General features: G+C 40.3%; 1 protein-coding gene across 1 annotated transcript in view; it reads right to left on the reverse strand.

The window, feature by feature from the left end:
* Positions 1 to 21,096, reverse strand: part of sugt1 (SGT1 homolog, MIS12 kinetochore complex assembly cochaperone) — a 127,292-nt gene that overhangs the window by 59,211 nt on the left and 46,985 nt on the right. Inside the window, exons 8-9 of the mRNA XM_052026118.1 lie at positions 20,484 to 20,518; positions 12,803 to 12,899 (exon numbers count right to left, since the gene is read on the reverse strand). Of these exons, the coding sequence (XP_051882078.1) occupies positions 12,803 to 12,899; positions 20,484 to 20,518 (132 nt within the window). The remainder of the gene's footprint in view (positions 1 to 12,802; positions 12,900 to 20,483; positions 20,519 to 21,096) is intronic.

The raw sequence follows: 21,096 nt of genomic DNA on the forward strand, positions 1-21,096 counted from the left end.
TTTAGGGAAGGAATTGTGTTCTCTCTGATCATTGTGGGTGAGGATAGTTTTAAAAAAAAATCAGGAAAAACCAGTGCAATGGATTTAATTTCTATTTGGTACATAGCATTTCCAACAGTTTGGTAGCAATGTTAAACAATAAATCATCAAAAGGGTTGAAGCTGGGCAGAATAAATATCAAACCTCGCTTGAGCTGAAAAAATTTGTCAGCTAAAGCATGACCAAATGGCTGTAAAAAGCAATAAATAATTCTGAAAGTCTCTGACAAAACCAAACAATTTAAGTTCAAAAAAGATTTTAAAATGATAAAGAACACTAATTAACATTTAATTAAACTCATTAAGTTTTAATGTAAATTTCCAAATAATTTTAGTCCCTCAAAACCATGTCTCTACTTTCAGGCTGATACCTCAGTTGCTTACCTTTTATTCATTTTTTTGTTCAATCGCTCAAGGGTGGTGGTGAACCACCTTCTTGAACTGTTGCAGTGTTACTGGTAAAAGTACCACTACTGTGTTCTTAGGCAAGAAATTTACAAAGCAATGGCTGCCACAGGAAGTGGGGGGGGGGGGGGGGGGGGGGGGCGGAGCGGTGTTGGTGAAGGAGGAGGAGAGGGTTGGGAGAATCAGTGATACGTTTTCACATCTCGCTGACTGTTAAATTCCTATACATCTGCAGCCCTTGCTCTGCTTAAGATGTAGAGACTGCAAGTCCAGGTATTGTCAGTGGCCTGGGGAAGTACCTGAAATTCATTTTCTAGATGACAAACATTGCAAGCATAATGCAACAGTAGTGGAAGATTCTCGATACATTGTCTAGTGGGCTGCTTTGTCTCATATGGCACCAAAATTCTTGAGTGTTTCTGGATTCCATCAAACCCTTGACATAAACAATCTACTGGGGAAACTCAGCTGGTCGAGAAACATCTGTGGGGGAGGAAGGAACTGTCGACATGTCTTGCAGACAGTAGAAGAATTCAAATGCGTCAGACTCTGACTCCTTCATCGCAGCTTACCCAGCCTCTGATTTGTTCTTACAGCCAGCATTTGTGACTGGGTAAATTGGTTATGGATCAATGATCATTCCCAAGTGAGACACCAGAAATGTCATTGAATGTCAAGGGAATGTGGTTAAATACTCTATTATTGGGTTCAGTCATTGACTGTCAGGCACAATGGCCAAATGATATGATTCTATATACTGTATACACAACTAGGTCCAATTGCTATTGGTCTAATCTATGAAAATGCTCTCCTAATTTATAAACACTAGAGCACAACTGTTTGTTGAAGATCCAGCTTTGTTGACCTTGTAAAATGGAGTTCCTCCACTGCATCCAAATCTAGTGCCTAGATTTGACAATGTGTGGTTCATCTGATTTACTTATATATAAATGTTACAGTTTGATATCATTGAGTGGCTAGCTAAGCCATTTCAGATGGCAGTTTAAGAGTGTAGGAAGCTGAAGTCACAGAAAACAGATCAGGAAAGGATGACAATTTTGCTTCCTGAAGGACATAAATACACTAGATGAATTGCTAAAACTATCCAACAACTTTATGGTCACCATTTTTGAAATGAGCTTTATCTAAAATTCAAGATGTGATTAAATATATTAAAATTCCCCAGCTGCCATGGTGGGATTTGAACTCTAGATAATTAACCCAGACCTCCAAATTACTAGTCCTGTAAAATCAAAAAATTCTGACAAGACAAATCAGAAAAAAGCTTTATACAAGTTGAATGCAACAGCTAGTTGAATCAGTTTGATTAGTAATCTTTAAAGAACATAGATTTTTCTTTGAAGTGGAGAAATATGTAGTGGGGAGAATATGTATAAAAAAAGTGGGGAGAATAGTTACCAGAACTCATCTAATATAACTGCACAAGCACGATGTGCCAGAAGGCCTCCATCTGAATTGTAATTCCAATGCTTTATACATTGTTACCTCACTTATTGTTTAGTATGCATTCCCAGGAAAGAGTGTTAATGGAATCAGTGTTAAAAGGGGTCATTGGAGCATTATATAAAGAGAGTCAGGTTTATTATCACTGACATACATCGTGAAATTTGTTGTTTTGCAGCAGCAATACATTGCAAGACAGAAGTTATTCTAAGCTACAAAAAAAAGTGAGGTAATGTTTATGGACCATTCAGAATATGATGCAACATTCACAATGCTGTTGTGCAGGAAACCTGGCCTCTGCTGCCAGTCTTGCAGCAATGAAGCAGCAATTTTACTGCCCTATGGTTTGATATGGAGTGAGTGCAGTAGGAGGATAGGGACGTGTGCTATGGTTCCCACATAGGAGTGCGTAGTCCAAACTGATGCCTTCAGGTGGTGTGTTTGGAATACAGAACCAAGAGCAATATAACAAATCATTGCTCATTGGGGTCTCACGATCCTGTGCATTGGTGCCTCCATACCAGGCCGTGATGCAACCAGTCAGAATGCTCTCCACCGTACATCTATAGAAATTTGCATGAGTCTTTGGTGACATACCAAATCTCCTCAAACTCCTAACGAAGTAGAGCCACTGGTATGCCTTCTTCGTGATTGCATCAGTGTTGGAGCCAGGACAGATCTTCCAAGATGTTGACACCCAGGAACTTGAAGCTGCTCACCCTTTCTACCACTGACCCCTCAATGAGGACAGGTGTGCATTCTCCAGACACACCCTTCCTGAAGTCCACAATCAATTCCTTGGTTTTGCTGACGTTGCGTGCGAGGTTGTTTTGCGACACCACTCAACCAGCAAATCTGTCTCTATCCTGTACACCTCATCACCAGCTGATATTTTTTCCAATAGTGGTGTCATCTATGAATTTATAGATAGCATTTGAGCAGTGCTTAGCCACACATTCATGAGTGTAGAGAGTAGAGCAGTGAGCTAAGCATGTATCCTTGAGGCGTGCCTGTATTGATTGTCAGCGATAAGATACTATCACTGATCTGTGCTGACTGTGGTCTCCCGATGAAAAGTCAAGGATCCAGTTACAGAGGGAGGCACTGAGGACCTGGTTTAGAAGCTTGGTAATTAATACCGAGGGGATGGTGGTATTGAATGCTGAGCTGTAATCGATAAATAGTAGCCTGACATACGTTTTGCTGTTGTCTAGGTGCTCCATAGCAGAGTGGAGAGCCAGTGAGATTGCGTGCGCTATGGACATGTTGCGGCTGTAGGCAAATTGCAACAGGGCCAGGTCCTTGCTCAGGCAAGAGTTAGTTCTAGCCATAACCAACCACTTGAAGCACTTTATTACAGTAGATTTGAGTGCTACCAGCCGATAGTTGTAGAGGCAGCTCACCCTGCTCTTCTTGGGCACTGGTATGATTGTTGCCCTTTTGAAGCAGGTGGGAACCTCAGACTGTAGCAGTGAGAGATTGAAGATGTCCTTGAACTCTCCAGCCAGTTGGTCAACACAGGTTTTCAGTACCCAGCCAGGTACACTGTTGGGGTCTGACGCCTTGAGAAGATTCACCCTTTTGAAGGATGTTCTGACTTCGGCCTCCGAGACAAATCACAAAGTCGCCAGATGCTCTGGGGATTCACACAGGTGTGGTACTATTCTCCCTTTCAAAGTGTGCATAAAAGGCATTGAGCTCAGAGAGTGAAGCATCACTGCCATTTATGGTGTTAGGTTTCGCCTTGTAGAAAGTAATGGGCATGCGAACCCTGCCACAGCTATCGTGCATCCGATTCTGTTTTGCATGCTATCCATACATTTCATTACAACAGTGCATTGAGATAGTACAAGGGAAAACAATAACAGAATGCAGATTGAACGGTTAGTTACAGAGAAAGTGCAATGCAGGCAGACAATGAGGTGCAAGGCCATAAACGAGGTAGATTGTGAGGTCCATCTTATCGTACTAGTGGACTATTCAATAGTCTTATAACAGTAGGAAAGAAGCTGTCCTTGAGCCTGGTGGTATGTGCTTCAGGCTTTTGTATCAGGGCGGGGGGGTGGGGGGGGAGCGGGGGTGCGGGAATAAAGAGGAGAATGTCCGGGGTGGGTGGGGTCTTTGATTATACTGGCTGCTTTAACAGAGCAATGTTTTGCAAACAACAGGACGTACCTGCAAACAGGACTGAGTTTAGGGTACTGGGGTGGACAGACAACACCCATGGTTTTGGAGCAGTGGCCAACATATTGTCTGCGTGTTGCTCTCCCAAGCAGTAGTGGTGACATCCCTGGGTATAGTAGCCACTGTTAAATAAGGTAGGGTTTCCCAAACAGGAGAGCAAGAGTACAGCCTATTGGATCTTGCTGTGCACCTTGAAAAAGAGCATGACTCGCAACAGGCAGCAGAGCAACAAGTGGCCACCCTCACTGGGAAAGTGGTAACCACAGAAACATCACCTTAACTGAACTAGCTATGTCAGCCCACAAGTAGGCCAACAAAGCTGAAACCCAGCAAACCACCCTAGCATGTAAAATGATTAAAGCGCGCCAGGAAGATTGGGCAAGGCTGACGGATCAGGATCCCATCAGAGTAAGGGCATTAATAGCCAAGGGTTGGAACCTCGACAGCTGGGATGGCAATATGGTGTGAACCCGACACTCGGCATGGTGACGGTCCTGAGGATCTCTCACCGAGGTAGAAGCGTGGCTCTACACAAAAGAACCTGATAGTACAGACCCCTCCGCTAACGGTCCATAGTCACAAGACGACAACGGCAGGCGGACAAGAGTGTGAGACCAGGGCATGGAAGGCTGAGGAAAAGGGGGCCATGCAGGATAAATACATTCAAAAGACTGGGGAATATCTCAACTCATGGTTAACTCTGTTGTGGGATACAGGCACTGGCACAATGTCTCTGGCCATGGAGGAGACCAATGACTTGCTCCCTCTTTCTATACAAAGTAATATCAATAACCAGATGCTGAATGAGAATGAGGAGCCTACAGACTTGTTTGCCCAAGTCTGACACACAGTATTGAGGGTTTATCCCTCTGTAGCGGATTGGGGACAACAGGGTGCACCCTGGCACACCATAGACAACGGAATGACAACACTCCGATCTGTAGTTACACATACAGGGATTTACCGTAGATTAGGATGGGATAGCTCAGGTGATGAAATATTGTATCAGGGTCATGTGAACAGATTAGTTCAATATGTGCTTGCACAATTAAAAGGGGTCCTGTTGGCTCTCTCGGCACCGCAAGTGGGACAGCCCTTGGGGAAGGCTCTGAGGCAGATTGATGAGGAGAAAGTGAAAGTTAGGGCTTTATGGTCAAATGGAGGTACAGGAGGCAGTAACCCCCAGCTAACCTGCAGAGAGATGTTTCTGGCCCTGCTGAAGGCAGGAGTGGAAAAGTCAAGATTGATGGTATTCCCACAGGAACCATGTATGCCTTATGGAAGCATCACTGTGACAATAAGAAAGCCGAGCCTAGTGCCCCTCCCATGCAGGGACAATTTATGACCAGGGCTGAGGTGGAGAAAATGATGGAAAAATGGGCTGACAACAGGGGCACAAGGACCCATCCAGAGTGGCCTAGCCCCCCCTCCTCCCCCCAACCTGTTGTATAGGGGTGTGGTCAGGATCCTCAGGCAGTCAGAATAATGAAGCCTCTCCACCAGAGGGGACCAGAGACTTTACATGACTGTCACTTTATGGTGGAAAAATGAAAACAAGCAAAGGGTTAACACTGTTAGACATGGGTGCTGAATACTCAGTTAAAGGTGGAAACCCTGACGGGCACCAGGGACTCCTGGTGCAGATAGAGGGGTTAGAAGGATCTATAGTAAGGGCACGGGAAACAACCGTTCGATTGGCTATTGGGGAGGGACCGCCGATGGGAGTCCGAGTACTTAACACTGTATTATCTGAAAACTTAATTGGGATGAATGTGCTACAGGGACAAGCAGAGTAAACTGGGAAAATTTATATTTCGCATTTTAAAGGCAACTGTTTTAGTGGGATTAGCGAAGTGGGAGCCTTTTACCATACCGCCACCTAGTGCCACGGTTTGCATGAAGCAGTATCAGATACTGGGACACTGAGGTCTCAGACACCGTAGCGGAGTTATTAAAGCAAGCCGTGATCAGGCAGGCAACCTCCGAGTATAACAGTCCTGTTTGGCCAGCGAGGAAATCAGAAGGCAGCTGGAGAATGACAGTTGATTATCGCCAGCTAACTCCATTAACTGCTGCTGTCCCAGACATAGTGACTTTAGTAGAAAGAATGTCACAGGAAGACGCCCTGTTGCCAAAGTCAGAGGATCTATTTGCCTTCGCATGGGAAGGCAGGCAATACACCTTCACCAGGTTGCCTCAAGGGCACGTACATAGTTCTACCCTGTGTCACAAACTGATAGCACGGGACCTTGACGTATGTACTCTCGCCTGAAATACAGGTAGCCCCCTATATTAACAACACCTTACTAAGAGGATTCATCGAAGGGGGGGGGGGGGGGGGTAGCTGAAGCCCTGGATGTGTTGGTAAGCCACTTGAGGAACAGAGGATGGGTGGTTAATCCACAGAAAATACAGGGGCTGAATCAGACAGTCCAGTTTCTGGATATCCAGTTGATCTCAGGACAGACAGTCCAGTTTCTGGATATCCAGTTGATCTCAGGACATTGAGTAATCCCAGATAAAGTATGAAACAAGATAGCTGAAATGGCTACCCCCACCAATAAGCAAAACACACAAAGGTTTGTGGGGCTATTGGGCTACTGGAGGCGGCACATACTACACTTAACTGTCTTGCTACGACCTCTGAACAGTAACTAGAAAAAAGGCAGCTTTTGAATAGGGTCCAGAGCAACAACAAGCGTTTGAGGCTGCCAAGGAAGCAGTGGCTCAGGTCCTGCCTCTGGCCCCTTGTTTACCTTGACTGCCATTTGAGTTACTGTTATCTGTACACCAGAACACTGCCGTATGAAGTTTACGGCAAGAACAAAATGGAGTGAACACTCCAAGGATTCTGGTCCCATACCCTGCCCGATGCAGCTGAACAATACGCGCTCTTTGAAAGGCAACTGTTAGCCTGCTATTGGGCATTTGTAGAGACAGAAGCCTCCATAGAGGGAAGCCAGGTTACCATGAGACCCGACCTCTCCATTATGATGCTGGTGCTCTCGGAGAGCTCTGCCAACAGGGCGGGGAGGACACAGCAAGCCTCTATGGTGAAGTGGAAGTGGTACATTGCAGAGGGAGGCTGGTTTCCATGATGTGCTGAGCTGTGTCCATAACTGTCTGCAGTTTGTGGTCTCAGGCAGAGCAGTTGCTGTGATGCATCCAGACAGGATGTTTTCTATGATGCATCGATAAAAACTGGTGAGGGTCAAAGGGGACATGCCAAATTCCTTTTGCCTCTAATAGAGACAGTGGTGCACTTTCTTGGCCATGGCGTCTATGTGGTTGAAACAAGACAGGCCATTGATCTTCACTCTTACAAACTTGAAGCTCTCAACTTCAGCACCATTGATGTAAACAGGAGCAGGTGCAGCACCCCCTTCCTGAAGTCAATGACCAGCTCTTTTATTTTGCTGACATTGAGGGAAAGCTTGTTGTCATAACACCATGCCACTAGGCTCTCTATCTCCTTCTTGTACTCCAACTCATCGTTATTTGAGTTGGCCCACTATGATGGAGTCATCTGCAAACTTGCAGATGGAGTTAGAGCAGAATCTGGCCACGCAGTCGTTAGTGTATACTGAGTAGAGTAGGGGGCTGAGGACGCAGCCTTGTGGGGCACCAGTGTTGAAAATAATCGTGGCAGAGGTGTTGCTGCCCATCCTTACTGATTGCAGTCTGTTGGTCAGGAAGTCAAGGATCCAGTTGCAAAAGAGGTGTTGAGTCCCAGGTCTCGGAGTTTGGAGATAAGTTTGCTTGAAATTATAATACTGAAGGCAGAGCTGTAGTCAATAAACAATAGCCTAACGTAGGTGCCTTAACCCTCCAGATACTCCAAAGTAGGGCCAGGGAGATGGCATCTGCTGTGGAGCTGTTTTGGCAGTGGGTCGAGATTGTCTGTGAGGCTGGAGTTGATGTATCCCATGACCACTCTCTCAAAGCAATTCACGATGGTGGATGTCAAAGCCACTGGACAGTAGTCATCAAGGCACGTTACCTTGTTTTTCTTAGGTACCAGGATGATAGTGATCTTCTTAAAGGAGGTGGGAACCTCAGATTGAAGCAGAGAGGGGTTAAAAATGTCTGCAAATACCCCCGCCAGGTTGAGATGCATTGAAGGCTTTTGGGATGGGTGATGGCATTCCAGTCCCCTTCTGTTCAAAACATGCATTGGATGTGTTAAGCTCATCAGGAAGAGATGCGCTGTTGTCAGCAATGCTACCCAACTTCGATATATATTTAGGGGGTTGGAAACCAGGGAAATAAAGGAAAGAGAAACAGTGGGGGAAAACGAGCACTGAAAATTAGGCAATAAGCGTATGGGGATGGGCATGTTGGGAAACAGGCACACAGAACAGGGTAACATTAAAGCTTCTTAAAGGTCTTCTGTGCATATATGGCTATAATTACCTCTCACTTTTCACTTGCATTCAAGCTCCTTTCATGTGAACTTTTCAATAATAAAATTTCCAGATTATGCACCTTTCCACTGAATGACATTTTTGAGTGAGCAAAGCATAACATTTCAATTTTTAGAAAAAAAATTTATTGGGTTTTGATCAAGACACATCAATAAGGATTCCACACAGGCATTTTTTTAAAATATGCAGTACATGAGAAGATGGGTGAACAGCATAGTAGGACTGAGCTTGAGTCTTCAGCAATTTATAATTAATCAGATCGTTGCTGTGTGTGATCCTGGAGAATAATCAATGGCATAAAATGTGTTTTTTTTTAGTTCACACCTGTTTATTAGTTATATTGAAGATAGAAATAATAATGTGCTTGATTGTTACATGATTGATTCATGTCAATGTCTGTATTTTACAACTGGTGTACAAAAGTATATTGCAACTCCGATTATCCTCCTGCACCATTGGTACATGAGCTGACCAATGGTGCAGGACGACAATTGGAGACAGATGGTTATGCAAAGGAACCTTCAAGAATTCATCCAAACCGATGCACAAGTAGGCAAATTAAAATTAAAGACACTGAGAACTGAACACCTGGAAAACACGGAACACAGGGAAGACGAACAAAAAGTTTATTTTTTCCAAAATGTTATGCCATACAAAAGCTGCATCCAAATTCATGGATTTGGGGTACCAAAAAATAACTTTTCTTGGCAACAGTTTTCCAAACTATGACCGACAAACCAAACTTTTTAAGGTGCAAAGAATGGGTAAGTATGGAGAGAACAAATGGAATGTGTATGACAGGGTGGAAACAAAATTAAAGTACTGAGAGAGGGTAGTGAGTGCCTGTTAGTGCAGCCTGTCAATAATTATTTTAAACTGTTGAATTTAGTGTTGAGTACTAAAGGAAGCTATTGGAAAAACTGAGAAACAAATTGAGTTTTTGGTAGTAGTAACAAAATATATTGATGAAGGCAATGCAGTTAATGTAGACTACATCGACTTCATTAAGGCCTTTGACAAGCTCCCACATGGGAGACTAGTCCAACGAACCCAGGGAATTCAAAGCAAGTTAGCAAATTGGATCCAAATTTGGTTTGGTCTTAGGAGGCAGAGTGATGGTGGAGGGTTGACTTTGTGATTGGAAATCTTTGACCAATGGAGTAGCACTGAGATCAGTGCTGCAACCATAGCTATTTGTCATCTACAATAATAACGGATGTGGATGTAGAGGGTATGATTAGTAAGTTTGCAGATGACATGAAAATTAGTGGAGTTGTGGATAATGAGGAGAATGGGCTTGGGTTACAAAGCAATATTGATTAGCTGACAGTTGGGCAGAACAATGGCAAATTAAATTTAATCCTCTGATGTACTTTGGCATGTCTAATAACAGCAGAACATATTCCATGAACGATAGGGCCTCAGTGAGTACCTAGAAACAAAGGATCATTGGTGTACAAGTCCATAGCATAGATCATTGAAGGTGGCAGCACAGGTAGATAAGACAAAGGCAGCATCAAGAATGCTGGCCTTCATCAGCTGGGGTATAAAATACAAGATTATGAATTTCATAGTACAGCTTGATAAAATATTGGTTAGGCCCCAAATGGAGTATTATGTACAGTTCTGGTCACATAAGCAGGAAGTGATTGGAATGGAGGGGGTGCAGAGGAGATTTACTAGGATGTTAACGGAAACATTCCATCCCAGGTATGGGGAAAGACTGGATTGGTTGGGTTAATTTTCCTCACAGCAGAGGATGCTGAGGGGTGGGGGTGTTGATAAAAGTATACAAAATCATGAGGGGCAAAGATAAGGTGGATATTGAGAAACTTTTCTCCTTAAATGGAGACATCTAGGACCCGAGGACACAGGATTAAGGTGATGAGTAAGAGGGAGATCGGGGGAATTTCTTTCAACCCAGAGGGTGGTTGCAATCTGGAACACATGCCTAATAAGGTGGTGGGAAACAGATATTCTCACATTTTAAGTAGTATCTGGATGAGCACATGGATCGCCAAAGCATTAAAGGGTTGAAACATAGAATTGCTGGTAAATAGAATTGGAATAGATGGGTACTTGATGGGCAGCATGGCCACAGTGGGCCAAAGGGCCTGTTTCTGTCCTGTATTACACTATGACACTAACATGCTTGGTTAGAAGATCCTGCTCCTCAAGCTTACATTGGCACTTCAGTGGAACTGTGCAAGAGGCCAAAGTCAGTGAATGGAATGGAGAGTTAAAGTGACATGCTACTAGATACTCAGGATTACTACACCAGTTCTGCAAAACAGTCACCTGCATTTGGCTTCTCCAGATTAGAGACCACCACCACCCCCCCCCCCCCCCACCCCATATTTTGCTGTGTTCAGTATTCACAAACTTGGAAGTACAAGTGAATCGTTTCTTGACCTGAAAGATAAAAGGTCAGGAATTGCATCAGCTGCCTGTCTTTAGGAATAAGCTGTGAAAAGGCAACAGATACAACTGAGCTGGAGAAACTATGACAATGTAATAGAGTCACTACAACTTCCAATTTTCCTAAGCACTTAACTCACACAGGACCTGATGGTGAATTCAACAAATTTTATGAAAACCAAAAAAATTCCAGATGCTGGAAATCTGAAATATAACCAAAGAGCTAGAAACACCCAGCAAGTGTGGAAAGAGAGAGAGTTAACCTTTCAGGTCTTTGATCTGGTAAGTTTTTCCATGACTTTATTTCACAAACTGGATATATAATAGCGGCCTTCAGGGAAAGGCTGGAGCAGATTCTAGCCCATTCCCCAGGACTATAATTATTTGTAAACCATGAAATGAACTGTGACATTTTCATTACAGCAGCAGTACAGGTGCTGTCTTAAAAGCATTTTAGTTAAGGAGTCCAGAAAGAGCTACATCACACAATTTTACATTGTGTAATACCCTTCTATCACAAAGCAATTTATTTAAACAGGATATTCATTGGCAAATACTTGAAGGATGGGAATATAGCACACTTGAACATGGTCCTTCCAATCCTCTAACCTAGTTCGCAAATTTAGTGCATTGTAGATTGAATGAAATCCTCCTCTCTTGCCCAAACAGATGCAGGTGAAATTCTGAAGTTCTCAATAGTCCAAATTATAAAAAAGTCACAATAATGCTGTCAGGGCCATTTTGAAACTGCTGAAAAGGTAAATTATTTTCTTGTATTTTACAAGAAAATGCTGACAGCTGCACAGATCTGATGACATTTCATGGAGTAATTGCCAGCAAGTTCAGGATTCCAACGTAGGCACGCATGAACCCTTAAGTACTGCTGCCCTTCACCAGCCTTTTCCTAATTGTGTTCCAACAATGGAGTAATTGTTCAGTCCAGCATCTGAGTGTAAAACTAGCAATTCCCATTAGGCTCAGGACATTGCCCAGAAAATCTGCACTAGCCTCCATTCACTTTAGTAAAGAGGAGCAGCTGTAAAGAGCAAAAATTTTTTTAATAGTTTAGTTAAACGCCAACACTTAATCTTCAAATTTTTTGATAATTTTTAAATTTGACTTTTAAGAGCTTCTGAAGGACAGAGGCCTTCCTAAATACGTATTGCTTTTCACACTGAGATAAACAGTACCACCTCCTTCCTCACATTGTGAAGGAAGTCATACGGACAAGGCTGTCTAAGCAGGACTTTGCCATAGACTTTCAGAAAGTTGATAACAGGTGCATTCACAAAAGATATAGTTCATGATGAGCACACATCAGTAGCAAAAAAAGAAATTTAGAGGAATTGCAACAGTACCCAAGATCTGTTCTTCTGTATCAGACATACACTACTCCTGTGACATAATCAGTTAGTGTTGGTAACAGGTGACAAGGTGGAAAATAAACATGTTGCATTGATTTTTCTTGATTAAAAAAGCAACAATTCACTCTAATCAGTGTTAACACAATTCCTCCCCAAAAATTAATGCGCCCTAAAAGTAATAAGCAAATTTCACCAAAAATTCTGATTAGGTGTTCATTTGCAATTGCATATTTTACTAAATCAAAGCAGACATCTATCATGATTATATCCACAGATAATTTAGAAAACTTCTCTGCTGTGTTATATCAGAAAACCTTTTGAAATAGAACTCTAACACCATGTCTACTTAGAATTTAAGAGACATGAAGTAACAAGGTCCAACAATATAATTCACACAAAATATTTTTCACAATGATGCTGTAAGTCAATTCAATTCAGAGTAACTCAGGCTCTCATACTTGAAGTCAGACTTTGCAGCAAGTTGTGATAACTAAAGGACACTTACATTTTTTTCAGCAAATTCAACCTTCACATCATCTTTATTTGCATTCTTGATCATTATTGTGACGATAACATGAGAATCTGTCTGGTACCAATCATGTCTAAATAAAAAGCAAAGTTTAAAGTAACAAATTACTTAACAGTTAAAGATGAAAATAGCTCATTTCTGTTTCAAATCTGTCAGCATGTGTAGTACCAGCAACCATAGTATGATAGTTTAACTGTACAAAACATTTGTTCAACTGGTAAAGGCAAATGCTTTTTGACAAGCTCCATGAACGCAGCTATTGATCTCACTTTGCTTCAACGTTTCAGAGAAGAATTTAAAGTGTTGCCACAATACATTATTGCTTCTATGCTGCATTGCTGCATTAGAGAAGTTTTAATGACTACCATATTTTTGGACAGAATACTAAATGTATCAGTTTTAAAGATGAAATACTTCATTTGTATTAATTATTATTCCACATGCAAATGATTTAAATTAACACAGAAAAAATGTAATAAATTGGAAATGCTCAGATGGAGGCTGCAAGCTGCTAGGGAACAGAAGGCAGTGGCAATGATATTAATGCTGCATTTTGTTTTTGCTATTGAATACTCAAAAATGCTCATGGGTCAAAAGCCTGTATTCAGTGCATGCAATCACTTCTGTTCAAACAGGAGCACTGCAGATTTTTAATGTGCAATATAACTTGGTCTTAAATAATCACCCATGTACTAGAAATGGTCTTAATTTGTCATTAATGTAAAAACCTGCTTTTTAAAATTGTTGCCACCTCTTCTATAAAACACGAGTTATAAATGGGTCTAATTACCTATGAAGTAGCACACCTACTTGCAATTAAAGTCAGCACAAAAATAATGGGTCTGAGACAAATGCAGCACAAGAGTTTTGGTTTGTTGCAAGCCCATTTACAAAATTTGCTTTAAAATGTAATTTAAATGAAAAAATACATCCATCAATATAGGGCAACAGGGAAGAAGGTTCACATTAATTGTTAAATTAAGGTCATGCATATAACAGCACATATGACACAGTTTATCATATGGCACAAAGCATTTCCAAAACATAATATTAAACATGATATAGACTACACAAGGTTATTCATTATACTGCATTTAAGTTTAAAAAAAATGTACAAATCAGAACATACATTGATTGAAAAAGCAGTTATAAAGCCACAAAAACCATATTGAAAACCTGATGTAGTCTCTGAAAACATTTCACTTGGGAAGTAAAACATTGAAGAAACTTAACAGGCAACCAGTGATTGCTCTAGTAAATTGTACTGATATTTAACAAGTTACTCCTGCATAAAGTTATACACTATAAACAATGAATTCCAGAGATAATGCAGAAACTTCAGAGGGCATGAGATAAAAACACTGAACGATTGAACATAAACCTTAAATATTTGAATCAAGACACTACATTGCATTTTAAGCAGAATTTTTTAAGCCCCAGAAAGTCTGATTAGAAAGGCACCTATCCATAAGATAGTCAAGATACAACAGTCCAAAGTACAGAAATTTTCCATAAAATAGAATACCACACAACCAGTCAAGTAAATTAACAATCAATTTCGAGGCTGTACAGGTGCTCATTTTATGCTGCAGTTTTATTCACAGGGCAAAAGAACGAAGTCCAAAGCAAGAAATTAACAGACTAAAAAGATGCAGGTTAGTCATAAATAACCAAGGCAATTTTATAGAAAATGCTCAAAATACTCAGGTCAGGCTACATCTGTGGGAAGAGAAACAGAGTCAATGGAGACACTTTTCAGAACTAAAATGGAAATAAAAGCTTGTAAACCTACAGGCAGGGTGGGGAGGGGGATCTCTCCGCTAGGATGAAATCAGGGTGACCATGCGCATAAGCTGTATACAAGGTTATCTAGTAAATAAGTGAATGTGAGCAGTCAGAGGGCGAGAACCTAGACAAAAGAATGTGGGAGTTGCTAAATGCAGAGGACGACGACAAGCCCAGCAGGTCAAGCTGGGGTTGCCCTCCATTCCCAAAGAGTGGAAAAAACAAGCTGAGCTAATATTACAGATGAATGACTGGTACAGACTGAGAAATCAGGATACCATAAGTTGTAGAACTTCAACTTCTGAAACTGTAGGTATGCCCATCTGGGCTCATTGCAGCCTTCTGGACTCAATATTGAATTCTACAACTTCAGGTAACTTGATTTCTCAGTGTACTTCAGAATAAAGTGTACAGTAAACAGCAGGACCCTTAGGAGCTTGATGTACAGAGGGATCTTGAGATGCAAGTCCACAGCTGCCCGAAAGTGGCCACACTAGTGGATAGGGTGATAAAGAATGTGCATGGCATGCTTGCCTTCATTGATTGGGGCACTGAGTATTAAAGTTGGCAAGTCATATTGCAGCTGTATAAAACTTTAGTTAGGCCATATTCAGAGCACTGTATGCAGTTCTGGCCACCACATTAAAGGATGGATATGGAGGCTCTGGAGAGGGTGCAAAAGATGTTCATCAGGATGTTGCCTGGATTGGAGAGCATTTGCTATGAGAGACTGGACAAACTTGAATTGCATCTGCTGGAGTATCAGAGACTGAAGGGCGAGCTGATAGAAGTTTATAAAGTTAGAGGTACAGATCAGGTAGATAGTCAGAATCTTTTTCCCTAGGGTGAAAAACGTCAAATACTAGAGGGCATAGCTTTATGATGAGAGAAGGAAAGTCTAAAAGGCAATGTGCAACTGACAGAGGTAGGTCTTTTTTTTAAAAAAAAAGTCGTAGGTTCCTGGAATGCACTGCCTAAGGAGTTGGTAGATAAAATCCAAAAGCAACATTTTAAGAGGCATTTAGATAGACACATTAATAGGGAAGAGGATACAGACCACTTGCAAGCAGGTGGAATTAGATTGGCATCATGGCCAGCACTGTTCCACATATATTCATTTGGAATAGTAGCTCAACTTTCTGCTTTCTCTTCCACTCTGGAAGTGAAGGACATGCCCAGCCTGATCTGCTGAGCTCGTCCTCAGACTCTGCATTTCACAACTCCCACATTCTTTTTGTCTAGGTTCTCACCCTCCAACTGCTCCTACTCACTCAGTGACCAGATAACAATCTTCACAGATTAACCCCATGGTCACCCCAGTTTTACCCTGTCAGAGACATCATCCTCCTCCCTGCAACTTTATAAACTTTTGTCTTTTTCATTTCTTAGGGTCTCTGAGACATTGACTTTTTCTCTTCCCACAGATGCTGCCCAACCAACTGAATATTCCCAATATTTTTGTGTTTTAGATTTCCAGCATCTGTAGTTTTTTTTTATTTTTAAATCAATCTTACAATACATCTGAACCTAGGGGTTTTACTTAGGCCCCAATGGATTTTACCTTTATAGCCATAATTTACTTTTCAATGAAGATAACGATTTTACAATTAACTCTCCAAAGCATGTGTTCTTTCTACAAAGATAGGCATTCTTAACTTATGGGGTATGATCCTTCTGTACTGAATGCCCTTCATCAAAAGTAATGGGCGTTATAAATTATATGAATAGTTTGTGTGAATATTTTCATCCTAATAAATTGAAATACAGGAGGTTACAATAATGAAGCAAATTAGATATTTAAAATACATTTTAGTGGAGAAACTAGATCAATTTTATATACTGTAATATTTTGTATATTGTAATATAATTCAAACAATATTGTTCAGTTTTCACTTTTGAGAATATGGATGCCAAACAACAAAAAAAATATCACAACTCAATACAGAGACCATATGTACTGATACCCAGACTTTCAGCTACACTTCACTGATCACTAGATTTGCCAGCCTCTCTAAATTTTCACTACAGTTTAAAATCTCCTATTAATAGCCAACATGTCAGGTTGTAACCTGCAACTATCTTTGGACTTCAAGATCTCCATTACTTTGAACATCACCATGTATACTACAGCATCCACACCTTCCTTCTCACTGTATTTTATGTAAATTCTCTTCAAATCACTGGCAACAGCAGTAGCAATTTTCCAACTTCCTGTTCTTTTGCCTTCCAATCACCAACCTCCTCTACATTGAACAGGTACATGGATAGGAAAGGTTTAGTGAGATATGGGCCAAAGACGAGCAAATGGAACAAGCTTAGATGGGAATCTTGGTCAGCATCCACCAGTTGAGCCGAAGGGCTTGTTTCAAAGCTGTAGGACTCTATTTGTTAGTTCATTCAAGCATTTGTCCTTCACTTCCAACTTTGATGCACTTGGTATTACTCCCTCTAATGTGTCTTAGGACACTTACAAAGACTATACAAATGTTAGCATACCAGGAACCACATCTGGTTGACTTACATCAGGTTCTAGTGGACTATACACTTCTATGTACATCCTAGATAGAAAGTATAGCTTTAGGTCCCTTTACTATCATCCAACTCACTAAATTCCTTCAACTCCACAATGGTTCTCATGTCTACAATGGTTGTTACTCCGATATCTAGCTTTTCAGCTACTTCTCACTTTCCTCATGCTCATTCAGGCAAAACTTCAAACCACTTGGCTCATTACTTTCTTCCTACTCACCTCAGAAGATCTGCCTCTGCTCTTTCTTAATGCTTTCCCCTAGTTTTTGCTTGCTGATAATTACAAACTAATGATTTCCTTCAGACATCTCTTTTAAAGGTTTCCTAACCTCCTCAAAATGACAAAATTTCATCACCCGTTTATCAACCCAATCCCATCAATTTCCCTTCTTTTCTAAAGTTCACTAAATGCAATGCTGCTTTTCAAATCTGTGTCCATCTTTTCCGTCAATCCCTTGCTTAAATAACTCTAATCATTTTTTCCATTCAGCAACATAGGAATACTCCCAACTCTTACATTCTGCTTGTGAATTTCAATTTTTCTTCTTAAAAAGTTGTTTTTTGTAGTCAGTAAAGTCAGATATATATAAAATTCTTATGTTCCTTGTTAGTTAGCTCCACTCTTAAGCTATCTGTTTTCACAGCATCTTCGTATCTCAACCCTTCACCATCATCCCAAGTGCAGTAAGAACCAACTTCTGGTGCCTCCTTTCCTTCACCTACGCTTCCTGTTTGTAACATTGAAACACTTGGTTATTACCACCTGTAGTAACTTTCATCTTTGTATTACTTGTCAACTTGCTTACACGGTTTCCATACTGTCAAACTACTTATCAAGCATCAAGGTTTAGATAAGCTGCAACTTCTTCCACTGCAAGTACACTAGACTTCTTTCGTGTGCACTTTCTGCACTTAAATTACCCTGTCCTGACTAGCACTTCAGCCTTAATCATGCTATGTGCAACCACTGCATTCTATTTTATGATCAGTATTTGCTTTACTGCATCATAAATGTCTTAAATCCGAAAGACTTCTTTCTTACATAGACATAAGAGTGGGTCCATTTCAGCCTACCTACTGCTAAAACTCTTATACTTACCTCTGCTTTTGCCATTACACTATTTGGAACTCTTGGTTAACTTTATCATCAATTATCCATACATTTCAGGATTTACCCTTTCTCTGCTACTCAACCAATCCTGTTGAGCCCCAAGTTCTAATCACCCTGATGTCAAAAGCACTATAATGGTTCCAGGTCACCCATGCTTCAGGTTTTAATTTTTTTTTACTATTAAGAATATTTTCATATTCTCACTCACTTATGCTACCTCATTGGGCACTGCATTCCCTCAACTACCCTGCTCCCCCAAACCTCAGTTCCTAACTCCAGATTCCTGCACATCTGCCCCCTTCCTTCACATCCATGTTTTCAAAGATTTAGGTTGTGAGAAGTTCAAATTCCATGCCTAAAATTGCCCATCTTGTCACTTCTCTTGCCACTTTTAATTAAAAGAAAATCTGCCACTAAGTTTCACTCAACTGTCTGATTTTGTCATTCCTATTTGAAGAGATGCTATGCTAAGTAAAGATGCAAAATGTGTAAGTACCTTTAACAGATCTGTAAAACAACCAACTTTTAAATGAATCCTAAGATTTTGTGGTTCATCAACCCATGACCTTCAACTGCCAGATCATCTGGCAAAACTACAAATGGTACCCATCGTAAAGCCCAACATTAATTTAATCCCCTCAGTCACTGACAGTTGATGTTGGCCGAAATTCTTTAAAAAAATTTGCTATGACCAGAGGATTAGTACAATTTCTTACTTTTTCCAACAGCAAGTCGAATAGATCAGGAACAAAGATTCACTACTGTAGCACTACTTCAAGTAGCATAGTATATGAAATTTCAGTTTTGAGCACAATAACATGTGGAAGATTGCCACATGATTTTATTTCGCTGAAACTCTTACAGCAATTCCTGTGCTCTCAAAATATTTACTAATTCGCATTTAAAATACAGCAAAACCCAATAATTTACATAAGTTATTTTTATAGAAATCTGCTGCAAAACAACAAATTTCACAAGATACAGGTCAATGATAATAAACTCTTTTCTGATTTAAATCACTTACAATGCCAAAGTGCAAATATAAATTCTACCATCTCTGTTAAGGGCGGGATGTTACTTAATTTAAACTTGCACATAAAGCAATATAAACAATCATTTCACCATAATAGGGTTTGCATTTCTAATTCTCTCCACAAATATTACCTTAGGTTAACAAAAAAGCATTGTAGACAGAAAGAGAAACAGCTCCATCAACAGGCAAGAGGCAGCAAATACAACAAAATGCAACACTCATTCACATTCTTTTGTGACATGCCATTGACAAGACAGAGGAACACACTACTAGCAGAAAAGGCTGAAAGATCAGTTATAAGCTAAATGCATTGATGTAAACCTTTCATCAGAACAATAATTGCACATCCAAATCCTTAAAAGTCCCTTTATCTTTTCATCAGTTAATATTTCCAGCAATTCAAATTTAGCATTTTTCCCCTTTATTCCATTCTCACTTGCATCAGAGATGAACGCTCCAATAATGGTACTGTTAAAACACCCAGTGGGAAAACAGAAAAAATACAAATCAGAGCTAATAACACAGTGTCCATGGTTACAGTCCAATTATCCTGAAAGGTTTTCAATATTGTACTTCAAATAGAACTGATGGATTATGGTGGGGCTTGTTATCATGGCTTCTTCTGCCTCACCCAGATGGATTCTGGAATTTCTAGAATAGCCTACTAAAAATTTGTTCAAAGTGTCAACAATTTTGGAGGTTACTAAACAAGATCCTGGGGGGAAAGGGGAATGGAGAAAAGAAAGGTGAGAAAAAGGTGTGAAGATGGTTGTGAGGGAAGTAAAAAAATCAATTCTCCACACAGTGACTTTGGTTCTTTGTACAAAGTGTGCACATCAAGTCAGGACAAAATTAGGCTCTGCCATAATATCTCAGTTATATGGTTTTGTCATAATATCTCATAGTTATATGGATAACTGATAAATGAGGGAATGGAGCAAGGCATTAAGATGTCAGCAGTTTCAGGAATGAAGTAGACAAACAGTGAAGAAGCTAAAAATTTAGTCACAACATATTTAGCAATTCACAACTTTACAAAAACACGTTTTCCAAAAGCAGACCCAACCAGAAGTCTGAGGAACTACAGCACGAGTAAAAATAATGATATTAAAAAACATGATCAGTGCCATTATCTAAGTACATTCAAATGATGTTTTTATTGCCATACGCTGGTGTAACAGTTCACTTGGTTAACTTACTTTATTTTGCGTGTTGCCGTCTGATGTTTGTGTGTCTGTTTTCCAAAGTCCGTCAGAAATGTTGCAAGAGAGAAAAATATAAACATAAGTAAATTACATTCATGTAACACAAATAAAACTTGCAAGAATATTTCAGTTCAGAACCTACTACCTCCGACATTTAATGACTGAATTTAGAGCTTGAATTTTTTGAGTTTCTTTTACTTCAGTTCTAAGGTGTTTTTGTGGTTTTTGTTATTGTTCTGCAAAATAGTTTAATTTTGGGTATAGAAACTTCAATTAATAAGATGCATCAACCTTAGGTGCCATTACATTGAAATAATATGCAATATTTCACACACCTATCATTTAAATTTGAATTCATTACTTGTGCACCAAAATTGTGATTACAAAAATGCCCAAATTCTGCAGAGCTATCAACAAAATCCCTTTGGATTTCAGACTATGTAGTGCAATGCACGTGAAAATTAGATACCCAGTCTCAAATTATAGAGCAGCACAGATGCCACTAATATAAATTTACAATTACAATGAAAAGGAAACATGAAGAAGAGAATGCTATTCCTTAATTTGTTTGAGCAATGCTCAACTGGGGACCATGCAGAATCAAGCA

The sequence above is a fragment of the Pristis pectinata genome, chromosome 11, assembly GCF_009764475.1.
Source record: "Pristis pectinata isolate sPriPec2 chromosome 11, sPriPec2.1.pri, whole genome shotgun sequence".
NCBI classification, from domain to species: Eukaryota; Metazoa; Chordata; class Chondrichthyes; order Rhinopristiformes; family Pristidae; genus Pristis; species Pristis pectinata.